At 38.3% G+C, this 26913-nt stretch overlaps 1 protein-coding gene across 7 annotated transcripts in view; it reads right to left on the bottom strand.

The window, feature by feature from the left end:
- Positions 1 to 1498: 1498 nt before the first annotated feature.
- UIMC1 (ubiquitin interaction motif containing 1) overlaps positions 1499 to 26913 on the bottom strand; it is a 120215-nt gene continuing 94800 nt past the window's right edge. For 6 of the 7 annotated variants that reach the window (XM_065918249.1, XM_065918251.1, XM_065918246.1 and 3 more), the window contains 5 exons: positions 8411 to 8489; positions 6131 to 6302; positions 3591 to 3654; positions 2540 to 2582; positions 1499 to 2020 (listed from right to left, as the gene is read on the bottom strand). In XM_065918249.1, coding sequence (XP_065774321.1) covers positions 1810 to 2020; positions 2540 to 2582; positions 3591 to 3654; positions 6131 to 6302; positions 8411 to 8489 — 569 coding nt within the window. In that variant the 3' untranslated portion in view covers positions 1499 to 1809. The remainder of the gene's footprint in view (positions 2021 to 2539; positions 2583 to 3590; positions 3655 to 6130; positions 6303 to 8410; positions 8490 to 26913) is intronic. The other variant, XM_065918252.1, reaches the window with a different exon arrangement.

Raw genomic sequence — 26913 nt, forward strand, 5'->3', positions numbered from 1 at the left:
ATCTCCAATAAACTGCCATTTACTGAGAAAGAAAACTAGTGAAAGTTAAAGTGATGGGACATAACTGATAAACTACTTCTCATTAGAAGGAAAACGGGAAAATAATCAATACTAGTGTTTTTGTTAGGACTGAAGAGGCAGAGCACTGTAGTCTCACTGCCAAAGACAAAAAGTGTTTTTTATTTTTTTATTCTAAGCCTTTGTCTCCTCATCTGAAAATTGGGGGGGGATAAAACCTACCTTATAAGACTGCTGTGAGGATTAAACGAAGGCACACACATTGCCTGAACCATAGCAAATGCTCAAAAAATAACAGCAATTATTTATGTGATGCTGGCCACAATGTCAGTGCCATCCAACACCACGACATGGAAGAAACAGAGTGAGCCTGCCATCCTGCCTTCTTCTAACTCTAAGAGCTTGTATGCAAAGGCAGCTAGGCAGGAAACAGTGCATTAAAAGCCTGTGCTGTGCCCTACATCAAGCTATCTCTCAACTTCCCAGTCTGACATATACTTCACATTTGTTTTAAAATAAAGGAAGGACTTCCCTGGTGGTCGAGTGGCTAAGACTCTGAGCTCCCAATGCAGGGGGTCTTGGTTCAATCCCCAGTCAAGGAACTAGGTCCTATATGCTGCCAAGAGTCTGCATGTTGAACTAAAGATTCTGCATGCCATAATCAAGACCCAGTGCAAATAAATGAATTAAAATAAATTTTAAAAAAGAAAAGAAAATTTTGGACTTGGTAAATCAGAAGTCAGGAGAGTCTGAGTGGTGTCCCATTTATCCTGTCCCAAGATCCTTTCCTGCTTGGTAGTCACCTCATACCAACTTCCACTACAACATCAAATCAACTTGGGCCAATGCTAGTTTTCTCAACATCCTTGTTTGGTCATCTCCCTTAAGTAGTTGCTTCTGCCATTCAACATCCTCTCATCTTTGGAGTCTGTCTGTGCACTGAGGATAGACCACAGCTCTGTTCTTCACTGGAAGATACTGAGCAAGAAGGTTGAGAATATGCATTCCTCTACTGATGTACTGAAATAGAAGTTACTTCCTGTTGCTGCTATGACCTCTTTTGGCAAGAGAAGCAATCTCAGCTTTAGAAGATGAATATGAAAGGCATCTCCACTGGTTAATCCAGGAAGAAAAAAATAATTGTATAGAAATCAATAACTTGAGAGTTCATTTACAAATTCCTGGAAAGAATGACTGGGCATATTCCTTCAAAGGTCCTGTGCCCTGGCTGAGAATTCTTAACTGGGTGAGGCAGCTAGATGAAGTGACAAGTCACTGAGCAGTAAGGACAGCAGACAGAAGTAGTATTCAATCCCTTGGCATCTTCCAGAATGATGTCAGAGAAGGTCAAAACAGTAAAACTGTACACTACACATTCAGTGAATATATGCAGTATGTCAGAGACCAGTAATGGAATTCCAAAACATGCAATTTATGAGTCTGAGAACTAGCTCCATAATTAAAACACCCCGCCCCAAGCCCTGCAACACAGAGACAAAAAGGAAACTCTCCATCTTATTGAAATAAGACTTCATACAAACATAGATAAATATATTTAAATTTTCTTTTTAACTATACGTGAATTCAAACAGATTGTTATAAAACAGAACACTACACACAGTTGTCTGTATAGCTCATAGAAAACATAAAAACCAGAATGCTGAGTAGATGCTGGTAGTAGAAACTGTAGGGGCAAAACTTCCTTAACAATGAACTGCAGGCCACTAAGGCTTAATAAACATGGCAGACTTCTAGTGCTAATGATTTTGTCAACCTTCGGGCCCTAGAAATTCAGGATTTCCTCCTCCTTCCTCTGCCTGCTTTGGTTTGTGTCTGGCTACGTGGCCGGACAGTAAGCTGCTTTTTAAAGTCCACTAAGCAATCTGTGGCTTCTGAAACAGAAACAAAAGACTTGATGGGAGACTCATTTGAATCGAGATGTGTAAGGGAACTCTTCATCTCTCTGCTGCAGCCTGCTTCTTCTAGCCCTGGTGAAGACACCCTAGAGAGGAGAAAAAAAAACATCAGAATTCAAGATACACCTACTAATAAGCAATAAGTATGTGTCTCAGGGGTATTTACATATACTACTAGCTCACATAATCTTTGGAATAATTCAGTCAGATAAGTACTGTCATTTCCCTTTCACAGCTGAGGACACTGGGTAAATCATACACCCAAAGCTACACAGTCGGGCAGTGAGGAAATGAGGATTCAGACCCAAATTCCCAAATTGCTTGAATTCTAAGTCAAAAGATGAGGGCTGGGTAGGGATAGACAGGCAAAAAAGAGTAAGACAGCTTTTTCTGTGCTTATATTAACACCATGAGTGAACAGAGGTAGTCATCCAATTCTTAGCCTAGACATATGAGGGTCACAGAGTTATATCGAGAGTGGTCACACAGCTCCACAGCTTTCTACTTCAACTGCTTGAACACCACATTATACACAGAATATAGGACCAGGCCTGTACTTTTCTAAAACTGTTGACAGCCACACTTCAATGCACACCCCAATTCACCTGAAGGCTCCTGTTTCTGAAAACTTGGTCTTTGTCTCTGCATCTGTGATAGGAGAGAAAAAGTAATAATTTTTTTAGTAGTGCTACAATCATAATACTTTTCACTGATCATGTGCTCCTATGTTCTGGGCACTGCTCTTCATCAGGTTTATCCAGGTAGCTCAGATCCCCAATCCCCAGACCAATGGAATGTGAGCATTAGCATCCAATAGGCTTAGCTGTAAAAGTACAGAGGTGAACACTTTTGAATGAATAACCACTGAATAAACCTACTTCAAGTCTGGACTTGAGGAACAACGAGTTGCCAAGGGAAATATGCTACCTGCAGATCTATAATCTGCTGACCAAAAGGCAGCAGGCTACGGGGCTCAGAGAGGCAGCCTTTTTATAGTCATCACAAGACACAACAGATTTACTTGGTGTGAATGAACTATTAGAACTAAATGGCAAGCAAATCTCATCAGACCTAAGTAAAAGTTCCTCTTTCATCTACAACTAGTAAATTTTAACAAAAGCAACTACCAACAACAAGAACAATAATAATAATAGCAGCTAACATTTATCAAGAGCCTATTTACATCAGGGAATATATGTGGAGCTTTACTAGATATAATCCTTTCAATCTATGAAGCCAGTATCACTAACTCTATGCAATACTACAGACTCTCAGGAGGGTAGGTAGAGACACTAAGCTAAGGGTAACATGAATAATGCACAAAACATCAGGAGAAGACAGTAATGTCTGGTTTTCAGTGTAAAAGGGCTTGTGCCATTGCCCAATGATTTGGAAATGTTTTTTCCCCAATTTAACAGACAGTAGAAAGAAAGCTCAAGCTTTATAAAAGCTGAAACAAAACACATGATAAATAAGACAGAGTATTTCATATTCCTTAGGGAGAGATGATCTAGATCAAGTCTCAAAGGCCAGCTGATTGTGTCAAAAGTGTACCCTCATAACTCTAGTAAAAACTGTAGTAAAAGAGTTGGTAGTGGCTATGTTTACTGGAAGGCCTTAGGCAAAAGCTCAGAAAACTGGTCCTGAGGGCCTCACCTGCAGTCTTGTACTCAGATTGTTCCAAGAGTCGGAGGAGACGACCTTCATTTTGGCCTTTATCCTGTGTCAGAGAAAAAGAGATGAAAAGGTTACACAGAGAGTCTAAAATACAACTTCCTAAAAAAAAAGAAAAAAATACAACTTCCTTAGCCTAGATCACAGATATCTCCACGAGAGAAGAGGTGTGGGGACATAGCTGAATGGAAGTCATTTGCTTTCTAATAAAGGAGGGTACACAATTAAAAAAAAAAAAGGTGGGGGGCTTCTCTGCTGACTCAGGTGGTAAAGAATCTGCCTGCAATGCAGGAGACCTGGGTTCAAACTCTGGGTCAGGAAGATCCCCTGGAGAAAGAAATGGCAACCCACACCAGTATTCTTGCCTGGAAAATTTCATGGACAGAGCAGCCTGGCAGGTTACAGTCCATGCTATCTCAAAGAGTTCAACACAACTGAGTGACTTATCACTTTTACACAGTAAAAAGGCAAATATGATTAACAGATACATCTTTATGCCAAGAATATATCCAGGAATGGATACCAGAGTCAAGGCAAATTATTCCCAGTTCAGTCACTCAGTTGTGTTCGGCTCTTTGTGACCCCACGGGCTGCAGCACGCCGCCAGCCTTCCCTATCCATCACCAACTCCTGGAGCTTGCTCAAACTCATGTCTGTTGAATCAGTGATGCCATCCAACCATCTCATCCTCTGTCTTCCTCTTCTCCTGCTTTCAATCTTTCCCAGCATCAGGGTCTTTTCCAATGAGTCAGTTTTTCACATCAGGTGGCCAAAGTATTGGAATTTCAGCTTCAGCATCAGTCCTTCCAATGAATATTCACGACTGATTTACTTTAGGATTGACTAGCTTGATCTCCTTGCAGTCAAGGGATTCTCAAGAGTCTTTTCCAACACCACAGTTCAAAAGCATCAATTCTTCAGCACTCAGCTTTCTTTATAGTCCAACTCTCACATCTATACATGATTACTGGAAAAACCACAGCTTTGACTAGATGGACCTTTGTCGGCAAAGTAATGTCTTTGCTTTTTAATATGCTCTCTAAGTTGATCGTGGTTTTTCTTCCAAGGAGACTGCTCTTTAGAGCATCGGATTTTACTTCCATCACCAGTAACATCCACAACTGAGGGCTGTTTTCGCTTTGGCTCCCTCTCTTCACTCTTTCTGGAGTTATTTCTCCACTCTTCTCCAGAAGCATATGGGGCACCTGCCGACCTGGGGAGTGCATATTTCAGTGTCATATCTTTTTGCCTTTTCACACTGTTCATGGGGTTCTCATGGCAAGAATACTCAAGTGGTTTGCCATTCCCCTCTCCAGTGGACTACATTTTCTCAGAACTCTCCACCATGACCTATCCGTCTTGGGTGGCCCTACATGGCATGGCTCATAGTTTCATTGAATTAGACAAGGCTGTGGTCCATGTGATCAGTTTGATTAGTTTTCTGTGACTGTGGTTTATTCTATAATAACCTTTGACCTATGATAGATTTGGAGAAGTTTAAAACAGAAAATAACAAGTTTCAAGTTAGCTTTTAGAGACAGTGATGCCAGAGAAAAAACTATCTCTGTGGTATAAACACATACCCATAAGCCTCAATTCCAAATTACAACCTCAAAAATCACCCCATTCATACAGGGGTCCCTTTTTCCCCTCAGGACATATTATGGCTTCTCCATCTTGGTGTGCAATGATTGCTATGTCAGTAAGTCTAGAATATGGAGCTGCTGCTTTATCTTTAATTGCAAAGCCAAGACTTGCTCTTCCTGTTCTCTAATCACAAAGGCCAGAAGACAGACCCAGTGACCAGGGTCAGATCCTACGACTTCCTAATAAGGCTAGGAACACGAGGTGTTCGGCAGAGTTGATCGTGAATATGTTCCTGGCAGTGGGAGTATGACTAGAAGACTTTCTGGAAAGTCATTTGGCAATATGTTTCAAGAGATTTTAAACTGTTTAGATTCATTGCCCTAAGAGCTCCACTTCAGGAAATCTATTCTAAGGAAATAATACAAAGACCAATTAATGCTTTAAACATAGCGTTATAATACAAAAGAACTGGAGACAATCTGAATGTCCAATAATATGAGAATGGTTAATTGACTGTGTGATACAAACATTAAGAGTAATTTCAGAAACAGTTTAAAAATATACTTAGGAAGTTTGTTATGCTACAATAACTGTGTATGTACATATACAATTAATTAAAAATGCATAGGAAAAAAAAGACTGGAAAAAAAATAGGCCAAAATACTAAAAGATGTCATCTTTGAGTAACTAAATTATGGGTGATAATTCCCCCTGATTCTTCATACTTTTTTTTTTAACTTCCTGTATTTTCTATATTAAGTATATGCTACTTGAGTATATATTACTTTTATTTAAAAGAAAAAATAATTTTAAAAAGCACAAATCTAGTTTCAAGATAAACAGAAGAAAAGGAAAGAGGGAGGAAGGGGAGAAAGGAAGTCCCCAACAGAAATGTAGAGAACTAGGTAACCTTTCCTAAAACACTCCACACATACCTTTAGGTTCCTCAGCCGCTGCGGACGCTTCCTCCCCACAGCTGTGCGTACTCGCTCACCCTCTTCAGGCTCATCTCCTTGGTCACCTCTTGCGCGCTTGAGACAGGACTCTACGTGACACTGGTACTCTCTGAGTGGAACAAGGGATTTACAGAGGTAACACTTCTCATCCCTAGCCAACCAGAAAAAATGAAGAAAAAGCAGTTAAAAAAAAAAAAAAGATTTGCTTTTGCCTCTATGCTCCTAGATACATCTCAAATTGTGCTTTTAAATCATAAAGTTATTCTATGGAGGAGAAATGTCAACCAAAGCAGAACTGCTCAGCAGGATCATCAATAAAATGAACTCAATGCCAATCCAAAGGACTGAGTGATTAGCGGTTTTCCCTGGCTGTTTCTTTGTATCCTGCTGTTGCAGCAGTAGGATGATAATGAAATAAGCTCTTCTAACCAACTCAAACAATGCTGATTGCTCTCCAGACATAAAATATTCTGTCAAACTCTTCTCAAATTAAGTGTAATAGTTTTTTCATAGGGAAGTTAAAAATTTAGACAGAAAAGAGAACACCAAGAGCATTAAATCAAAAATGACATTTCTACCAGGGAGGGTGAACTTGTCTGATAAGTAAATCAAGTCTGTCTATATGCTGCCTTCCTCAATTCTACAGCTAGGAAGTTACTAAAACCATGTGGCTCTGCCACAGGCTTTTGCATAACTTCATATATATATCTATTTTTATCTTCTTATAACATAGACTTTGTGTAAAGAGAGGAAATTATGTCCTTGAGGTAAGGTTTATTGGCATCAGTGAAAATGGAATCCCTGGAAACAAAGGAAGAAAATGAATGCTCATGAAGCATTTTCTCTGTGGTGAGAACTGGTGCAAGGCCCTTTAAACACAATTTCTCAATTAATTCCTTGGCCCAGTTAGGAAGATACTACTCTCCCCAATGTCCTATAGCTAATAATTGTCAGAAGTCAGGATTGCCTGACTCATAAGATCATCTTAGTTTTAAGAAGCTAAAGAAAACCTTCCAAAACTTCTGGCTCTTGCGACTCAGTTACTATAGAAAGATTTAGACTGCCTTTAAGAAAAGTTTCTCTGAGAGGTCTTTAAAATAGGATAAATAAGTCTCTCAAGTAATTAATCATCAGAAAGACTACAAGTGAAACTCTGCTTTATGAGAGAAGTTAGACTAGTGTACCTTTCAAGATTTATCCATTAATGTAAAAAGCATTATTAATATACTACTTACACGAGAGAAGCAGCACTGTAAAAGCAGCATAAGTTTTTGAGTCAGGTAGACTTTGCCAGTTCTGGCTACACGATCTTAACTAGTTACCTATAATTTCTCTTCAGTTTCCACAGCTATTTTTTAAAAAGAAAAAAATACTACCATATCAACAATTGTGATAGTTATAAAGTAAATAAAGCACTCAGCACAGTGCCGGCACATAATATTAAAAGCTCAACAAAGAGGTATTACTGTCATTGCTGTCTCACACACATTCCATTAGATGCTGGGGATATAAACATGAATGAAGGCAAATATCTGTCTTCAAATATTAAACTCACAGCCTAGCCAGGGAGACAGAAATGTCAAAAATGAAAGAAAAAAAGATTAGTGCAATAGTGTGATGAACACAGTCCTAGAAGAATATCTGCATGACGGTAGGATTCTAAAAGAAGGAAGTGGATCAGCTCTGCTCAATTGGATTAAGGAACGCAGCTATGAAATTTAGAGTCTAAGATAGGATCTGTGTTTCAAAGAAAAATGTTTCTAATTACTAACTGCTCTAATGTATTGTTGGTGATATCTTTACTTTTAGGAGGTAGCACTTATACCTGACCCCCCACCCTTGCCTCTGCCTCCGCTGGGAACAAATGTGCATTCTTAGTCAAGCTGCAACCCACAACCCAAGGAAGTCTTCAATATTGCCCAATTTCTTGCAACTCAACTTCTGTACCACTACATTGCAAAATAGCTCACTGCTTCCCCAAAGCACCAAACACCAAAACGCAAATTCAAAGAAAACAGAAAGCTCAGAGCAATGTGGAAATGGAGTGGGTGGCAGGGTCTTTTCAGAGTAACAAAAAGGGACAGAAGAGGCCACCAATACTGACATAAACTGAGAATACTAAACAGAAATTCAGGCGTTAAAGCAACGATTTGATTGCCTGGTCAAAGAAACCCAGGGTATGAGAGGAACTGGTCTCTCATTTGGTCTAAGCAATGGTATGTTAAGCAAGAGCTCCGTAAACACAGTGCACCTACTTACTTGTCAATGTCTAGGGAAGTCTGAGCAGCTGTCACACTGTCACTTCTATTCAAGGCCTCTCTTTGACTCCGAGTCAACACTTTCAACATAAAAAGAAAGATAAGAAATAAAAAAAATTTTTTTTAAAAGAAAGAAAGAAAATCTGTTAGCTGGCAGTAGTCTGTAAATATAAAATGTACTGGAAGTAGAAAAGTTTAAAATTCTGTTCCAAATGGGAGAGGTGACTAGGAAACCTTTGTCTTTCTACTATAAAGAATATTATTTGCATAATATGGACTGAAACTGCCAGCCGCAAGGTATTTCCATATTTGCTAATGAGATCTAATTTTCCTCTATTTGCCATTAGATCTAAAGATCTATTCCACACCAAGAAAAGTTTTTGTGTACTACCTCAACTTGCAGCACTCAGGGGAAGGATTTATACTTTCTCAATGAAAATTCTGTCTGGTGTGATATACGCTCTAATAAGATGCTTTTTGATACATAGCAATGATAGCTACATCTGAGTGCCCAATCTTTATAAAACACTGGAAAGGGTTCCATTTACCAGTGAGAAAAGCAGAGCTCAGAACAGTTAACACAACCAGTCTTTTCCACTACGCTAGGACCACCTCCTAATTCTAGTGAATATAGACAGCTTTAGCCCAGGTGGCATACAAATTCTTTTCTCAAACCAAAAGGTATGTTTACAAAATCACACTCTCTTAAAGGGTTTGGAAGTTAATTAACCAACTTGTTTTTCAGTCTTCATTCCTTGCAGTTAACAAGAATTACGAACATCTCACTTCAAACCTTGCCTTTGTCCCTCTTGACACTTGAAATTCCCATGATAGAAGATTTAGAAAGGTTATCAGTTCACAAAATAATTTAGGTTGTGGAAGCATTTACCTAGACCAGAGATTAACAAATTTTTTTCTGTACAGGACCAGACAGTAGGTAGTTTAGGTTTGGAAGGCCATATGGTCTCTGTCACAACTACTCAACTGGGCATGAGCGTTCCTATAGCAGGAAGGCAGCCATAGACAACATTATAATGGGGTGTAGTGCGTGTTAGGTAACTGCAGTCATGTCTGACTCTTTTGCAACCCTATGGACTATAGCCCATCAGGCTTCTCTGTCCATGGGATTCTCCAGGCAAGAATACTGGAGTGGGTTGCCATGTCCTTCTTCAGGGGATCTTCGGAACTCAGGGATCAAACTCAGGTCTCCGGCATTGCAGTCAGATTCTTCACCATCTTAAAACTTTATTTACAAAAACAGATGTCTGACTGTATTTGACTCTGGCAGGCCATAGTTTACCTACCCTTCTAGTCCAACCTACCACTCATAAAAATGCTTCTAAAAGTATCCCTGACAAGTGATTATACAGTCTCAACTTGACTATGTCCAATTACTGAGGAGAATTCACTTCCTCCTAGAGAAACCCATTCTACTGCTACACAACATTTCTAGCTCAATCTGCATTTATGGGCTGTATGGATACATTTACCCCCATTTCCACAAGTCAGTTCTTTGAACATGGAACAAGTTGCATTACTTGTAACCTTCAAAACAGGTACTTTATCTAGTCATTAAGCTAATCTGTAGTAAGACTTGGAATACAGACCCTTTTGAGGGCCTAGGGTAGCTCTAATCCTTTTAATGATCCTCCAGAGACTGGTATTATTATTCCGTCCTATTTTAAACATACAAAAATAAACTCAAAGGAATTGACTTTGCCAAGCTATCACAACTAGGAAGAAGAACCCAGGATACAGTCTAGATCTGTCTGATTCTTATACCCATGTTTTATCTTTCGAGTTAACTTCTACATATACCCCAATCTGTTAAGTCTTCCATATGTGTGGCACCACAAAACAGATCCAATACTCCAACAAGCAATCTGACCAGTAAAGAGAACATAAGAACCACAAGCTACCTCATTCAGACTAATTCAGCCAATGCTGTGACAATCTTGGTATTCTACTGGCTTAAACTGAACTTAAAGGCAGTTAAGATATATCCCCCTTCCTCCCAAATCATCTTCAAAATGCTATCAAGACAGGTCTCCTAATTCTATACTTGGGTAACTAAACTGTTGGGTATTTTTCCCCTTCAACAGGGCTTTATATTTATCCCTGTTCTTTTCAGTTGCACACTGCAGTCTGTTGAGATCATCTGAAGTCTTGATTCTGTCATCTGATGTTATACTAGCTCTCTGTTCCAGCTCTGCTTCATCTGCATATATGACAAGCATGCTTTCTACATCTTCATCCAAGTCACTGGGGAAAAATGGTTGTAAATGACTAGGCCAAGGACAGAGAAAACTGTGGCATGTTACCAGAGAAGTCTATCTTCTCCTAGTCCAAATTTTCTTTAAATACTTAATCAAGCAAATATTTATTGAGAATCTTTATTGTGTGAGTAATCTGGGGAGATAACAGGAAATTATGAGGCATGGTTCTTTCTCTTAAGGAGCTTACAATCTACTAAGGGAGACAGCACATACACTAAAATCACTGTAATACAATGTTAAAGAGATATGCATAATAAAACATCATCATATACAGAAGCAACTATTAATAATGTCTTGTCTCTGGGGAGGATGACAGGGACACCAGGGGACTAGAATAGGTGGTAGACATATTTTTCACTATATAGTTTTCTATACTACTGAATTAAAATTTTAAGAAATATGCATTTACCTGAAAAAAATTAAAACTCTAATTCAAAAATATATGTATCCCTATGGTCACTGCAGCATTATTTACAGTAGCCAAGATATGGAAGCAACGTAAGTGTCCATCAACAGATGAATGGATAGAGAAGAGGTGATATGTGTATCAATGGAATATTATTCAGACATTAAAAAAAAAAAGCCCTTGCCATTTGCAACAACATGGATGGACCTAGAGAATATTATGCTAAGTGACGTAAGCCAGACAGAGAACGACAAGCACTACATGATTTCACCTATATGCAGAATCTAAAAAATAAAGCAAACAAATACAACAGAACAGAAACTGAGTTGTAGAAACAAAGAACAAACAGTGAGTTGCCAGGGGTGGCCAGCAGGGGGCGGGGAGGGGCATGGGCGGGAATTAGGTGAGGGAGATTAAGAAGTACAAACTTCCAGTTAGAAAATTTAAAAAAAATTTTTTAAAGTTTCTCCCTTTTCTCTTCAAAAGGAGAAATAGAGACAAGCTTATAGTGGGGACTTAGGCACAAATTAGACTAAATGATCTACTTCTAAGTTCCCTCCAACTCAGAGATTTTGTAAGTAAAAATAAAGTACTGCAGGAGAAAAACATCCTGGACAGAGTTGTATAACCACCTACAAAACCCACCTCCTATTCTATCAGCTAACCCACATTTCTCCAACTTATGTACAAGGACTTTGAGAGATTTTATCAGGTGCCTTGCTGAAATCAATTCTTAAAAGACTGGCATTTCAGACTACATAAACCTTTAAGTGTTTGCTGCCACCTCTCTATTTGTCCCCCATCTTGACTATCAAGTATTTTTCCAAAAGAAATACTTAGAAAACCACTCCACAAACAGGGCTGGGAAAGAAATTGTTTATAGCACTTCATGTTAATATGAAGGTGAAGGGGTTAAGCCACTCAGTCATGTCCGACTCTTTGCAAATCCATGGACTGTAACCTGCCAGGCTCCTCTGTCCATGGAATTCTCCAGGAAAGAATACTGGAGTGGGTTGCCATTCCCTTCTCCAGGGGATCTTCCCAACCCACGGATTGAACTCAAGTTTCCTGCGTTGCAGGCATATTCTTTACTGCCTGAGCCACCAGGGAAGCTCTCTATACATTAATTTATGCCTCTGTAAATAGCACGTTTCTGTTATTTGTCAGTTGTTTTTCTATATCACAAGAACTTCTGAATCCAGAGAGTCCAGATTTTTATTTGATCTCTTTACTATCCCCAACACAGTCTAGCAAAGATTAGATGCTAATAAATATTTGTCAATTAAGTCACAGCAAGGGATTCATGGAGGAAAAGGACTCTTATTTTATGAGAAACTTTTCTGTACCAGGGACTTAATAAACATAATTGTTAATCTTTACAATAGTCCTGCAAGGCACATATCACTATTTGTATTTTATATATGATGAAATAAACTGACCAAGATCACAAAGCTAAAACAACAACAAAGAAACATGGCAAAAAAAAAAAAAAAAGAAACATGGCACCAAGAATACAATATGAGTCTGACTTTAAAGAAATATATGTTCTTCTCTAAGAGCAGGCTGCCTCTCTTGGGAAATAAGACAGCAAAGGATGGGAAGACAAAAAATGATAAATGGGCAGGTGGAAAAGAGATTTGGCAGATGGCTGAGAATTATGTGCTAATGCTATACTGAATGTTATGCTCAGAGAAGACTTGGACTGGGCCTTGGAGCTACATTTTTCCTTTGAAAACTACTATCCCTACAAAGGAGCAGAAAGGTGGTTAAGTTGCTCTAAAGAGTCTCCTACTCTGGTTTATGAGTGCTGAGAGAGCCATTTCAACTAGCTATAGGATGAGAACTCAATATGAAACTTAAATCCAAAAACTCAGTTGCTTGTGACAACAGCCAAAGATTTCAAAAGGGAACAATGGAGTCTGAGGACAACTCCAGGAGAACAACTACCTAGGCAAGTTAAGCAAAACAGAAAGTAGGAACATCACTGAGAGCGCCACCCATAAACCTACAACCATTAACTCAGGTTTTTATAAACCACTGGATGGAAAACACCCTAAGAAACTGCATTTGGGACTTGACTTGGCACTGTCAAGATACAAAGAAGCAGTGACACACAGTGGAATAATGTGCACCAACTCTATAGTTGGACAAATCCATCCCCAAGCTGGGACTCTACAAGTTGTGTTGCCTTCCATAAGCTACCTAAGCTCTCCGAGTATCAGCTGACTTAACCACAAAATGACATGATAATAAGCATCTATGCCCTTGGGTTTTGGTAAGGCTCACATCAAATAATCCAAATACGTTTAAGAGTGTTTGCACACAGAAAGCACTCCGGTAACATTACTTGTTTATTACTATGTAATTCTTGTTATTAGTCTTCCGTATTTATTTCTTAGTTTTATCCAAAGATGTAAGCCCATTTTTAAATCAACACCTACCAGCCTATCAGATTAGGTTTTACTCTTAAGTGTTTCCCATTCTAATTTGTACAAATAAAATGAAATAACCAAACCATTACAGAACAATTACCAATACTATGTAAGCATCAGCACATTTATTTTCAAAATCCAAAGCAGACAAACAATCAAAAATAAAAACATAAGACCTTGAACTGTAAACAGTGAAGACAATGGCTCCTTGAGTTAAACATATATACGTACAAAGAAGAGGGATTTGGCAGAATGACAGAAGTTAATCTCAGTTTGTCTCCCTCAGCCTCAAAACCTCATCAGCAGAAAATAATGGGAGGCCACAGAGTTGTTTACGTTCCTGTTAAGGCTGACTGTCCTCCAACTTAACATTTCTTAGTGAAATGTTAGAGGAAAAAGGAAAGGCCTGCTCCACTTGCATGCTGCCTGCCTCAGTGTTGCCAGCCTTCCCTAAGAGACTAGTCCCAACACAAAGGTTATCAAAAGAACTGACCATTATCTACCACTTTGAGACATGTGGCTATTTGAATTTAAATCCTAATTAGAATTAAACATAATTTAAAATTTAGCTCGTCAGTCACATGAGTTAAATTTCAAGTGTTCAATAACCACATGTGACTTGTGGCTACCATGTTTGGTCCTACTGTTACAGAACATTTCTGTCACTACAGACAGTTCCACTGGCTAGCACTTCTTTAAGAGATAACCAGGACTAACCATTCATTGCCTTAAATTTGCTTACTTTGGATACCCCGAGAAATTTAAGCTTCCGGTGGCTTCTCTCATCACTTAGATTCTCATTCCCACATGACTAATCTGTCATCTGGGCACACTTCTCTAATATGACCCAGTCTCTCGCTACTGCTCTCACAATAACTGCCCTCTGCAATTTGGGTCAGTGATAAAAAAAAAAATCCTTGACGTTCTTAACCTTCTTTGTGAAAGTACTCTTCATCTTCTTGCTGTAATTAAAAGATGGCTGTCCTCTGAAGGTACTGTTTCTCCCTGTACCCTCCCAAGTACTGGCTGTTTCTTCTTCCTTACAACTCAGTACCACTGACCCAGAGGTGGAGTAATTACCCTCTTACTCCTCATTGTTGCTTCCAGACTACTGGAAAAACCTCTTTTGAAGCACAAACCATTCTGCTGCCCTTGCTACTCCACCTTGAAGAAGTCATCTACTATCCCCTTCATCACCCACCCCACCCACTTTTCTGGCCATTCACTGAACATTTTAACAGATGACTTACTTTGTTTTTGCCCCTCTTGCCATTATTCTTGATGATTTTAATGCCTATATATTAGCTGAAGAATATGCAAGCTGCAATTTTTTGTAGTTCAACCTTAGGTTAGCTATGGTTCAATTTGGTATCTGTCCTCTCACTTCCTTGACCTTTTTGCTATCAGCTCCTGTGGATGAGATATTAGCTTTGCTCAAGTGGGATTGTGAGAGAGAAGTAAGCATAATGCCTTCAGGCATCCATTGCATGTAATGCATTAACCTCTGTCCTCTGCATTTAGAATAGTACCAACCAGTTATGTATCATCCTTGGGACAAGTAAGGAAAACATTCAATTCATTTTCTGTGTTCTGCGGTTCCAGTGAGGAATCCTGATTGAGCCTGTCAATAATAATCACACTACTTTCAAGACCACCATCACCTATCTTTTCCAGCTCACTCCTTTTAATACTCTAATTCTAATAATCCTTCAGCCCCACTAGAACATCTAATTCCAGGCCATCACCTTTTCATCGTCCATCATCCTGTAACATCCTCACTTTCCTTCTTACCTACCTTAGATCTCATGGTGATCATACCAACCATTCCTCTGAATATTTTCTCAACTTATTTCTACTGTACTGTCTCACAAAACCCAATTCTGGTTAATTCTATTTCAACACCTATTATGTGTCCCTACCTAAGCAGCACAAATGTGCTAACTATTGCTTATATTTAAGACCCAAAACCTCAAGCAGCACCTCAGTATGGCCTAGCAATCCCAGTATGTCTCCATACTCCATAGTCAGTTTATAGGTCTACTCTCAGAAATTATTTCACAACTTCTATGCTATCCTCAAACTGTATACGATTCCAAGTCTGTTAAGCGTCCAAAGTCAGTACCACAATGCCAAACTGCCCTCTCTGTTGTGGAGAAGGCACATAGGCATCCTGTCCCTACTCAAGTTGTAGCAATTTTCATTCAGGTTGAAGAGATAAGCTTGCCTTTTTCAAAAAAGTATACTTGAATGTTGAGCAAATGACCTTAATCTTCAGTGCTGCTGTAGTTGACCCCTGCATGGTTTCTTCAACATTTTTCCATATAAGACAAAAATACTCATATAAAAATGTGCTTGGCAGTGCCCCCATCACCCTGAGACTTAAAGGAAAGAATTAATTCTGAGAACAGAATTAATTCTGTGTCTTAAACCACACAATTCCTACTTAGGATATAGAAATAAAGGGTCTACAACCATTATATTTTTATGAATAAAATTCTTCAATCTGAGGTATTAAATAACTTGGAGGTCTTAGAAAAACAATCACTTCTGTAGTCCCTACTAACATATGTGTATATTTATAGGACAATCTTTTGCTCTAATAGTTGGCATTTTTATTTAAGTAGTTTGACACTATATAAAGATTCTGCATATTAAAAAGCAGAGAAATTACTTTGCCAACAAAGGTCCATCTAGTCAAGGCTATGGTTTTTCCAGTGGTCATGTATGGATGTGAGAGTTGGACAGTGAACAAAACTGAGCACCAAAAAATTGATGTTTTTGAACTGTAGTGTTGGAAAAGACTTGGGAGAGTCCCTTGGACTGCAAGGAGATCCAACCAAGTCCATCCTAAAGGAGATCAGTCCTGGGTGTTCATTGGAAGGACTGATGCTGAAGGTGAAACTCCAGTACTTTGGCTACCTCATGAGAAGAGGTGACTCATTGGAAAAGACCCTGATGCTGGGAGGGATTGGGGGCAGGAGCAGAAGGGGATGACAGCGGATGAGATGGCTGGATGGCATCACCGACTCGATGGACATGAGTTTGATTAAACTCTGGGAGTTTGTGATGGACAGGAAGGTCTGGTGTGCTGCGATTCATGGGGTTGCAAAGAGTCGGACATGACTGAGCGACTGAACTGAACTGAACTGAACGATTCTGCCTGCAATGCAGGAGACCCAGGTTCAATCCCTGGGTCAGGAAGATACCCTGGAGAAAAGTATTCGTGCCTGGAGAATTCCATGGACAGAGGAGCCTGGCGCACTACAGTCCATAGGGTCGCAAAGAGTCAGACATGACTGAGCCACTAACACTTTAACTTTCATAAAGAATTTAAACATAATTCACATGTTCTGATCCATGAATTAAAATGTGGGAATCTACTCAGAGGAAATCACTTGAATTTAGACAAAATCATAAGACATATTCTATCAAAGCATTTTTATAACAATGAAAAATTTAAAACAACCCAGTGTTCAAATACAGAATGAAATACTATGCAGAAATTTTAAAATAAAGACTGAAAGGAAATAAACCAAAATATTAACTGTAATTGCAGCAAGGAGACTAGGGGATGGTTAGTTTTGGATGATTATCCTTCTATGTTGCCAATTTTTTTCAATGAGCATATATTCCTTTTATAATTTATAAAATTATTTAAATATTGAGAGACACCCTTAATGAAATAATGGATCTGGGCAATGATCATCAATGACTATTAGTTGAATACGCTTTCAAATGGATGGATTAGGTTGATCCCACTAATCAATCTTAACATTATAAAAGAAAGATAACCAGACAGTACATATCTCACAGTGGGTTGCCATTTCCTTCTCCAATGCATGAAAGTGAAAAGTAAAAGTGAAGTCGCTCAGTTGTGTCTGACTCTTTGCGACCCCATGGACTGCAGCCTACCAGGTCCTCCGTCCATGGGATTTTCCAGGCAAGAGTACTGGAGTAGGGTGCCATTGCCTTCTCCAATGATATAATATACCACCTATGAAATACTCTTGTTAAAAAAAAAAAATCTAGGGACTTTCCTGGTGGACCAGTGGTTAAGAATCCACCTTGCAATGCAGGCAACACCTGTTGGATCCCTGGTCGAGGAACTAAGATTTGACATGTCTTGGAGCAAGTAAGCCCCAGGCCCAACTACTGGGCCTAAGCATCACAACTAGAGAGTCTCAGAACTGCAATGAAAGATCCCACAGGACGCAATGTGCTGCAACTACTGTAGCCCATGTGCTTAGAGCCTGTGCTTCGAAACAAGAGAAGCCACCAACACTGCAACAGAATGAAGCCCCTGCTCACAGCAAATAGAGAAAGTCTGCATGCAGCAACGAACAGCAGGGCCGACAACAACAAAAAACTTTTAAAAATCTAAATGGAATCTGATCAAGCCTCAAATCAAAACAGAAGCGTCCAGAAAATATAGTTCAGAACAAAAGACCATGTTAAAAATGACAATAAGGATACAATCAGCAAAATTTAGGAGGGAAATTCTGAAAGACAAAAAGCTAATCTCTTTAACAAACTATAAAGAAAACAAAGAGAAGAGGATACAGAGACTAAAAGAAACTTGAAAGACACTGGGACTTCTCCAGTGGTTCAGCAGCTAGGACTCGGTGCTCCCAATGCAGGGCCCATGTTGACCCCTGGTCAGTAATCCCACATGCTGCAGCTAAAGATCCCACATGCCATAACTAAGACCCAGCACAGAAAAATGAATTAATAATAATAAAAAGGAAAGAAAGAAACTTCCAAGATTTAACATATGTAACTTTGATATAACACATGAAACTTGTTTGGACCCTGATCTGAACAAACCATTAAAAAAAATTATGATATGACTGAGGAAAGGGAGATGCTGACTGGTATAAAAAACGGTACTGTGGCTGTATTTTTTAAAAAAAATACTCTTTATCTTTTAGTATTATAATATTTATAGATAATATGTCTGAAAATTGCTTCAAAAAATCTAGTAGGTAGATGGGAAGAATGTTACATATAAAAAAAGATTGGTCATATGTTGATAACTGCTGAAGCTGGAAAATGGGTTCATAGTGATTCATTACACTGTTAAACAATAAAAATTTTTAAATGGTCTCAAAATAAACCTGCTATTCAAAGCTAATTACCGGCATACATCGGAGATATTGTGGGTTCAGTTCCAGACAAGTGCAAAGCAGCAAATACTGCAATAAAGCAAATCACATATATTTTCTGGTTTCCCAATGCATATGAAAATTATATCTATACTATACTATAATCGTTCTTAATTTTTAAAAATAATTTTATTTTTGGCTGTGCAGAGTCTTAGTTGCTGTGCAGGCTTTTCTCTAGTTACAGAGAGTTCGATCAGGGATCAAACCCATGTCTCCTGCATTGGCAGGTGAATTCTTTACCACTGAACCACCAACGAAGCACTTTGTTTTTTTAAGTTTTATTGGAGTACAGTTGATTTACAATGTTGTGTTAGTTTCAGGTGTTAAGCAAAGTGAATCAGATATATCTCTATTCTTTTTTTAGATTCTTTTCCCATATAGGCCATTACAGAGTACTGAGTAGAGTTCCCTGTGCTATACCGTAGGTTCTTATACTGTAGCATTTTAAGCATGTAATAGCATCATGTCTAAAAAAACAATAATGTACATACCTTAATTAAAAACACTTTATTGCTGGGTATATATGTATACATATGGCTGATTCACTTCACTGTACAACAGAAACTGACACAGTAGCATAAAGCAACTATAGTCCTATTTAAAAAAAAACTTTATTGCTGCAAAGTGCTAATCATCTTCTGAGCCTTCAGTGAGTTACAGTAGTAACATTACATATTACTGCTCACAGATCACCATAAAAGAAGAATGAAAAAATTTGAAATATTGTAAGAACTACCAATATGTGACACAGAGAGCTAAAGCTGTTGGAGAAATGGTGCTGACAGTCTTGCTTGACAAAGGACTACCACAAATATTTAATTTGTAAACATACACACACACACACACACACACACACACACACACAGACTAAAAGACAGTGCAATAAAACAAGATAAGCCTGTAAATAAAAACAAAAAAAGTAAGGAAAAGATAGACATTAAACTTAACAGTGGCTTCGGATCAATTCAGTTCAGTTGCTCAGTTACATCAGACTCTGCAAACCCATAGACTGCAGCATGCCAGGCTACCCTGTCCATTATCAGCTCCCAGAGCTTGCTCAGACTCATGTCCATCAAAAGTCAGTGATGCCATCCAATCATCTCATCCTCTGTCATATTGGATTGGGCAAAATCATGGATGAGATTTTTCTGAGTAAAATTTTCCAGTGTTATAAACCAACATCACTTCAGTTAGAAAATTTTTTTTCCACTTATATCTTCTATAATGAAGATATAATGCTTAAAAAAAATTGTCAGGAGGCAAAATAGCATAATGACTAAGAGCAGAACTCCTGGATAAATGGCAAATTCCACGGCTGACATAGGAAAAGTCAAAACAGCATTGTAACTTCTTTTATTAGAAAGTAAAACTGATGAGCACATGACAAAAGGTTATACACCTGAAAGGACTTTCACTGGTCAAATCTAGAACAATGTGAACAAGCTGCCAGAAAGAATTAATTATGACACATTAAATTTTTAAAAATGAATTCATATCCTATTTTTTAAAAATTAATGGGGGCTTCCCTGCTGGCTCAGTTGGTAAAGAATCTGCCTGCAATGCAGGAGGCCCGGGTTCGATTCTAAAGTCAGGAAGACCCCCTGGAGAATGGGATGGCAACCCACTTCAGAATTCTTGCCTTGTCCATTCTTCCATGGACAGAGGAGCCTGGCAGGTTATAGTCCATAGAGTCAGAATCACACAACTGAGCGACTAAAACTTTCACTTTCAACGGGAAAGGGGAAAGTTTCTCTTACAGAAGAATGGCAGGAATACAAAAAAAAAATCACCATTTACTATTATAGTAACAATTAATTTAAGCAATATTCGCCAATGGATGCTAAAACCATGGGTGAATGTCTGTTCGGGAATGGGCTATTTATACAGCCTCAGAGTATATTATCCCACAGATGACATACTGATTACAAAAGAAAAAAGTACCTTTGCGGAAGGAGATCTGGCAGACACTACCTTAGAGAGAGGATCAAATTTAAGAACCCCAATAACAAAACTGGTATCATTTGCTCCCTGATGCAATATGTTACGGATTGAATATTTGTGTTCCCCCAGTACTCATATATTGAAATCCTAATGCCCAATGTGATGGTATTAGAATATGGGGTCTTTGGGTAGTGATTAGGTAGAGAGGGTGAGCCTGTATGAATGAGATTAAAAGGGACTGAAGAGACCAGAGCTCTCTCTTTCCACCACGTGAGGACAAAGCAAGATGTCAGATGTCTACAACCCATAAGACGGCTCTCACCAGAACCCAAGTATTCTGGCACAATGATCACAGACTTCCAGCCTCCAGAACTGTGAGAAATAAATTTCAGTTGTTTCTGTCAGTTCAGTTCAGTCACTCAGACGTATCCGACTCTTTGCAACCCCGTGAACTGCAGCACGCCAGGTTTCCCTGTCCATCACCAACTCCTGGAGCCAGCCCAAACTCATGTCCATTGACTCAGTGATGCCATCCAACCATTGTTGTTGCCATCCAACAACTGGTTGTTTATAAATCACTCAGTCTATGGTACTTTGTTGGAGCAGTCCAAGCTGAAAAAGACATGATACACTTAGAAGAATGTAACATTCTCTTTGTTATTATTCCTGCCAAAAAGATTTTAACATAAATTTAATCATAAGAAAACATGAGACAAATCCAAAGTGAGTAATATTGTAGAAGGAAAAGCCAGAGAGGAGAAATTCCATATTCTGTGAAGAAACTGCCCAGGTCTCTGGCTGACTCCAGAACCATTCATGCACTAAACAAACTGCAGTTAAGGATAAATAACCAAACTGAGATTTGAACTGCTTCTCCAAACAAGAGTATGCAGTTGACTCTAATCCAGTGAACTCTCTGATGAAACAAAATACAATACTTTTATGAGAAATAAAACACATGCTAGAACACCCACAATGTAAATTCACAAGTTCCAGGATACAATCCCTAATTATTTAACATACAAGGAGAATCAGGAAAATGTGACTTGTTTTCAATTTAGAGGGGTACAACCATTTGAATGACTTCTTATCAGAAGCTATGGAAGCCAGAAGATAGTGGAACAAAATCTTTAAGTTGCTAAAAGAAAAACCTATCAACCCCAAATTCTATATTCAGTGAAGACATCCTTCAAGAATGATGACAAGGCCCTCAAACATATTTGTTGGATTGAGTGTTTTGGAATTAAATCATATAGAACTCAATTGATGATATTTGAACAGAACAGTGCCCTATGAACAGGATTTCAGAAATGCAGATGAATCCTAAATGGATGTCAGAGATGTAGTACTTGAAAAAAATATGGCAGCATTTGATAATTCAAAAGATACTGATCCTAGGAAGTTGAACTCCAATGACTGAAAAAAAACAATATATATTAATAGAACTAATAAAATCAGAAAGAAGAGCTAGATACTGAGTTAAAAGATGAATTCTGATCTGATTGGTTCTCTTTGAAAACCAAGCTCAGCACTAACTTTTGGGAAAAAATCACATTTTAAATTTCATACTAGTTATATTAATAAAATAGCATTTGCTTATTAATTCATTTATCTTAACAATGCAATGATTATGGCAAAGATTAAGAAGTAAAAGAGTTAAAATCAGACAGACAGAATTTTAAAATATATAAACTTAAAAAAAAAATCATGGTGAAATCAAGACATTTTCCAGATAAAAAAATTATTAAGGAATTATTATGGAAGTTTGTTGCCAGCAGGCCCACACTGTAAGAAATACTAAAGGCAATTCTTCAGACTGAAGAGGATCATCAAGAACTGAAGAATATAAAAATGGTAAATATCTAGTAAAGATCATTTTCCTCTTAATTTCTTTACAATCCACAGCAAAAAACTGTAACATTGTTTTATAGGATTTATAATATATGTAGATATATGACAACTATAGCATAAAAGAAAGGGTAAGGTAATAAATGGACTTATGTAGACTTCTATACACTTCATAAAGTGGTATTAACTCTAAGCAGACTGTGGAAGATTACCTTCCCCCAAGAGTAGCCACTAAAAATAGCTATGGCTTTAAAAAATAAAAGTGAAAAAAAGTAATTCTATAACATATTCCAATAATCAAAAGAAGATAGAAAATAAGGAAAAAAAACAAAAGAGACAAAAATTTAAAAACAAAATGGCAGACCTAAATCCAGTCACATCAACAATTAAATGATTAACTAAATTTTCCAATTAAAAATTAGACAGTGTCAGAATGGGTAAAAAGCATGACAATTATATGGTGTCTACAAGACACATACTTTAAATATATATACTTATATTTATGTTAAAAGTGAGCTTTCCTGGTGGCTCAACTGGTAAAGAATCCACTGCAATGTGGGAGACCTGGGTTTGATCCCTGGGTTGGGAAGATCCCCTGGAGAAGGGAACGGCTACTGACTCCAGTATTCTGGCTTGGAGAATTCCATGGACTATACATAAACTGTTCACAGGGGTTGCAAAGAGGTGGACACGACTGAGCAACTTTCACTTTCATGTTAAAAGTAAACGTCCAGAAAAACATACACCAGGCAAGCAGCAGGCATAAAAGAGCTGAAATGACTAAAATTGTCTAGTTGTTCTATCAGATAAAATACACTTCAAGAAAGAGAACATTACCAGAAACAAAGCTGGAAACTAAGTAACTTAGTGGCTACTCAGCAGTGGCCACAGGACTGGAAAAGGTCAGTTTTCATTCCAATTCCTAAGAAAGGCAATGCCAAAGAATGCTCAAACTTCCACACAATTGCACTCATCTGACAAGTTAGCAAAGTGATGCTCAAAATTCTCCAAGCCAGGCTTCAACAGTATGTGAACTGTGAACTTCCAGATGTTCAAGCTGGTTTTAGAAAAGGCAGAGGAACCAGAGATCAAATTGCCAACATCCACTGGATCACAGAAAAAGCAAGAGAGTTCCAGAAAAAACATCTATTTCTGCTTTATTGACTATGCCAAAGTCTTTGACTGTGTGAATCACAACAAACTGGAAAATTTTGAAAGAGATGGGAATACCAGACCACCTGACCTGCCTCTTGAGAAACCTGTATGCAGGTCAGGAAGCAACAGTTAGAACTGGACATGGAACGATAGACTGGTTCCAAATAGGAAAAGGAGTACGTCAAAGGCTGTAAATTGTCACCGTGCTTATTTAACTTCTATGCAGAGTACATCATGAAAAACGCTGGGCTGGATAAAGCACAAGCTGGAATCAAGATTGCCGGGAGAAATATCAATAACCTCAGATATACAGATGACACCACCCTTATGGCAGAAAGTGAAGAAGAACTAAAGAGCCTCTTGATGAAAGTGAAAGGGAAGAGTGAAAAAGTTGGCTTAAAGCTCAACATTCAGAAAACAAAGATCATGGCATCCAGTCCTGTCACTTCATGGCAAATAGATGGACAAACAGTAGAAACAGTTGCTGACTTTATTTTGGGGGGAGGGGCTCCAAAATCACTGCAAATGGTGACTGCAGCCATGAAATAAAAAGACGCTTACTCCTTGGAAGAGAAGTTATGACCAACCTAGACAGCATATTAAAAAGCAGAGACATTACTTTGCCAACAAAGGTCCATCTAGTCAAGTGTTTTTCCAGTAGTCATGTATGGATGTGAGAGCTGGACTATAAAGAAAGCTGAGTGCCGAAGAATTGATGCTTTTGAACTGTGGTGTTGGAGAAGACTCTAGAGAGTCTCTTGGATTGCAAGGAGACTCAACCAGTCCATCCTAAAGGAAATCAGTCCTGAATGTTCATTGGAAGGACTGACGTTGAAGCTGAAACTCCAATACTTTTGGTCACCTGATGCAAAGAGCTGACTCATTTGAAAAGACCCTGATGCTGGGAAAGATTGAAGGCAGGAGGAAAAGGGGACGACAGAGGATGAGATGGTTGGATGGCATCACTGACTCAAAGGACATGAGTTTGAGTAAACTCCAGGAGTTGGTAATGGACAGGGAGGCCTGGTGTACTGCAGTCCATGAGATCACAAAGAGTTGGACACAACTGAGAGATCGAACTGAACTGAACTAAAGTAACTCATTAATTGGCTCTTAAATCTCTATGGAAATGCAAAAGCCTAGAATGTCCACAGTAATCTTTAAAAAGAACAAAGCAAACTTTTGCTAGCTGACGTCAAGACTTTCTATGAAACTACTATAATCAAGATATCTGGGGTACTGACATAAAAATAAACAAATATAACAGAGCCCAAACACAAGCCTTACTTATACTTAGTCATTTGATCTTCTACAAAAGCACAAAAGTAACCCAATGAGAAAGGGAAGTCTTTTCAACAAAAAGTGCTGGAATAACTAGATATGCATATATAATAAATAAACCTCAATCCTTACTGCAACCATACACAAAAATTAATCTAAGACATATCATAAGCCTGAACAGAATAACCATAAAAGAAAAAAATTAATAAATTAGACTCCATCTTAAAAGTTCTGCTCATCAAGACACCTATAAGAAAATGAATAGGCAAGTCGGACTAGAAGAAAATATCTGTACAACATACTATTTACAAATGACTGGAATTTAGGACATACAGAAAATTCATCTGGATAATAAAAAGTCAAACAATTCAACTTACTAGCTCAGTGAATTCTGATAGCTACTTACTTCTCCCTGGGGGTGATATAATGTAATTTGCAAGGTTGCTGCAAAGATCAGGTGCAATAAGGATAAGCACATAAGTTCACAGTGCCTAGCACAAAGCAGTAGTAATAGTAGGTGTCATTATTATAAAGACCAGGAACACATTATAGATCCGTGAATTTCAACATTTTTTTCTAAACAAGAGAATCCTGTTTTCAAATAAAACCTCATTCCAGACCCTATAAATAAAATAAGTAAAAGTAGAGCTCTGGATGAATGGGTAGTGAAGGTGGACTATAACAGTAGTATTAGCGCTAGCCTACCTGCTCTTACGCAAAATCCCCAGAACTCCAGTGATCTACAAAACACACTGTGAAAAGCCAATGTGGAAGAATAGGGATATTCCAATTATGGTCTGATTACCTATTTTTATAAATAAACTTTAATTGGAACAAAGCCATCTTGTGCGTGCATGCTAAGTTGCTTCAGTCATGTCCAACTCTGTGCGACCCTATGGACCATATCCCATCAGGCTCCTCTGTCCAAGGGATTTTTCCAGAGGCAAGAATACTGGAGTGGATTGCCATGCCCTCCTCCAGGGGATCTTCCCAACCTAGAGATCGAACCCAAGTCTCCTACATTTCCTGAGCTGGCAGGTTGATTCTTTACCACTAGTGCCACCTGGGGAGCCCATTCACTTACATACTGTCTATGGTTGCTTTCATACTATAAAGGCAGAGCTGAGAAGCTGTGACAGAGACCATAAGGCATGCCAAGTCTGAAATATTTACTACCTGTCTCTTTAAGAAAAGTCTGTCAGAGACTTCCCTGGCTATCCAGTAGTCAAGAATCTGTACTTCCCTGGCATGAGGCTCAGGTTTGATCCCCTGCCAGGAACTAAGATCTTGCATGTCACACAGTGCAGCCAAAAAAAAAAAAAGTTTGTCAACTTTTGCTCTAAGAGTACATCTTCTAAGGACTCCTGCATAGCATTATGTTTTTCATTTTATTTTTAGCATTATATTAAGATGCCAAGGAGGAAATAAAAACAACTGTGACACAGTTACTGTTATTAAGCTTGTAAGTATTAATCATGAACGTTTCAGTCTTAAAAAGGAATATTTCAGAATTTGACTTTCCTATAAATTAAGCGAGCCTAAGCAATTAGCATTAAAAATGCTCTGCAATATGAGAATCTTGTTTAGAACACTATTTTAAAAAACCAACTATAAAAACCAATTATGAGACTCAAGGAGATTTAAACAGACCAGATATTTATATTACAAATTTTGGCCTAACGGTATTATATTAATAGTTAAGGTTTTTTAAAGAAGAGATTTTATCTTTCAGGGATACCTCGTAAAATAATGAAATGGTATCTAGGATCTGATCTGAAATAATCTAGGCAGTGGGAGTTATGGATGGAATACAGATGAAAGAGTGACCATGAGTTGATGACTAGGCAGCACATGGAAGTTTCAAAGCACTAATATTCCTTCCATTTTTATGTCTGAAATGTTCTTGTAATTAATATAAACATGCACACATAAAGTCCTTTTGCAAGACAATAATCAAAGTTAAACTGGCCATTGTCTTTTCAAGAAACTGGCATGGAAGACAT

This window comes from Muntiacus reevesi, chromosome 1 (assembly GCF_963930625.1).
Source record: "Muntiacus reevesi chromosome 1, mMunRee1.1, whole genome shotgun sequence".
Lineage (NCBI taxonomy): Eukaryota > Metazoa > Chordata > Mammalia > Artiodactyla > Cervidae > Muntiacus > Muntiacus reevesi.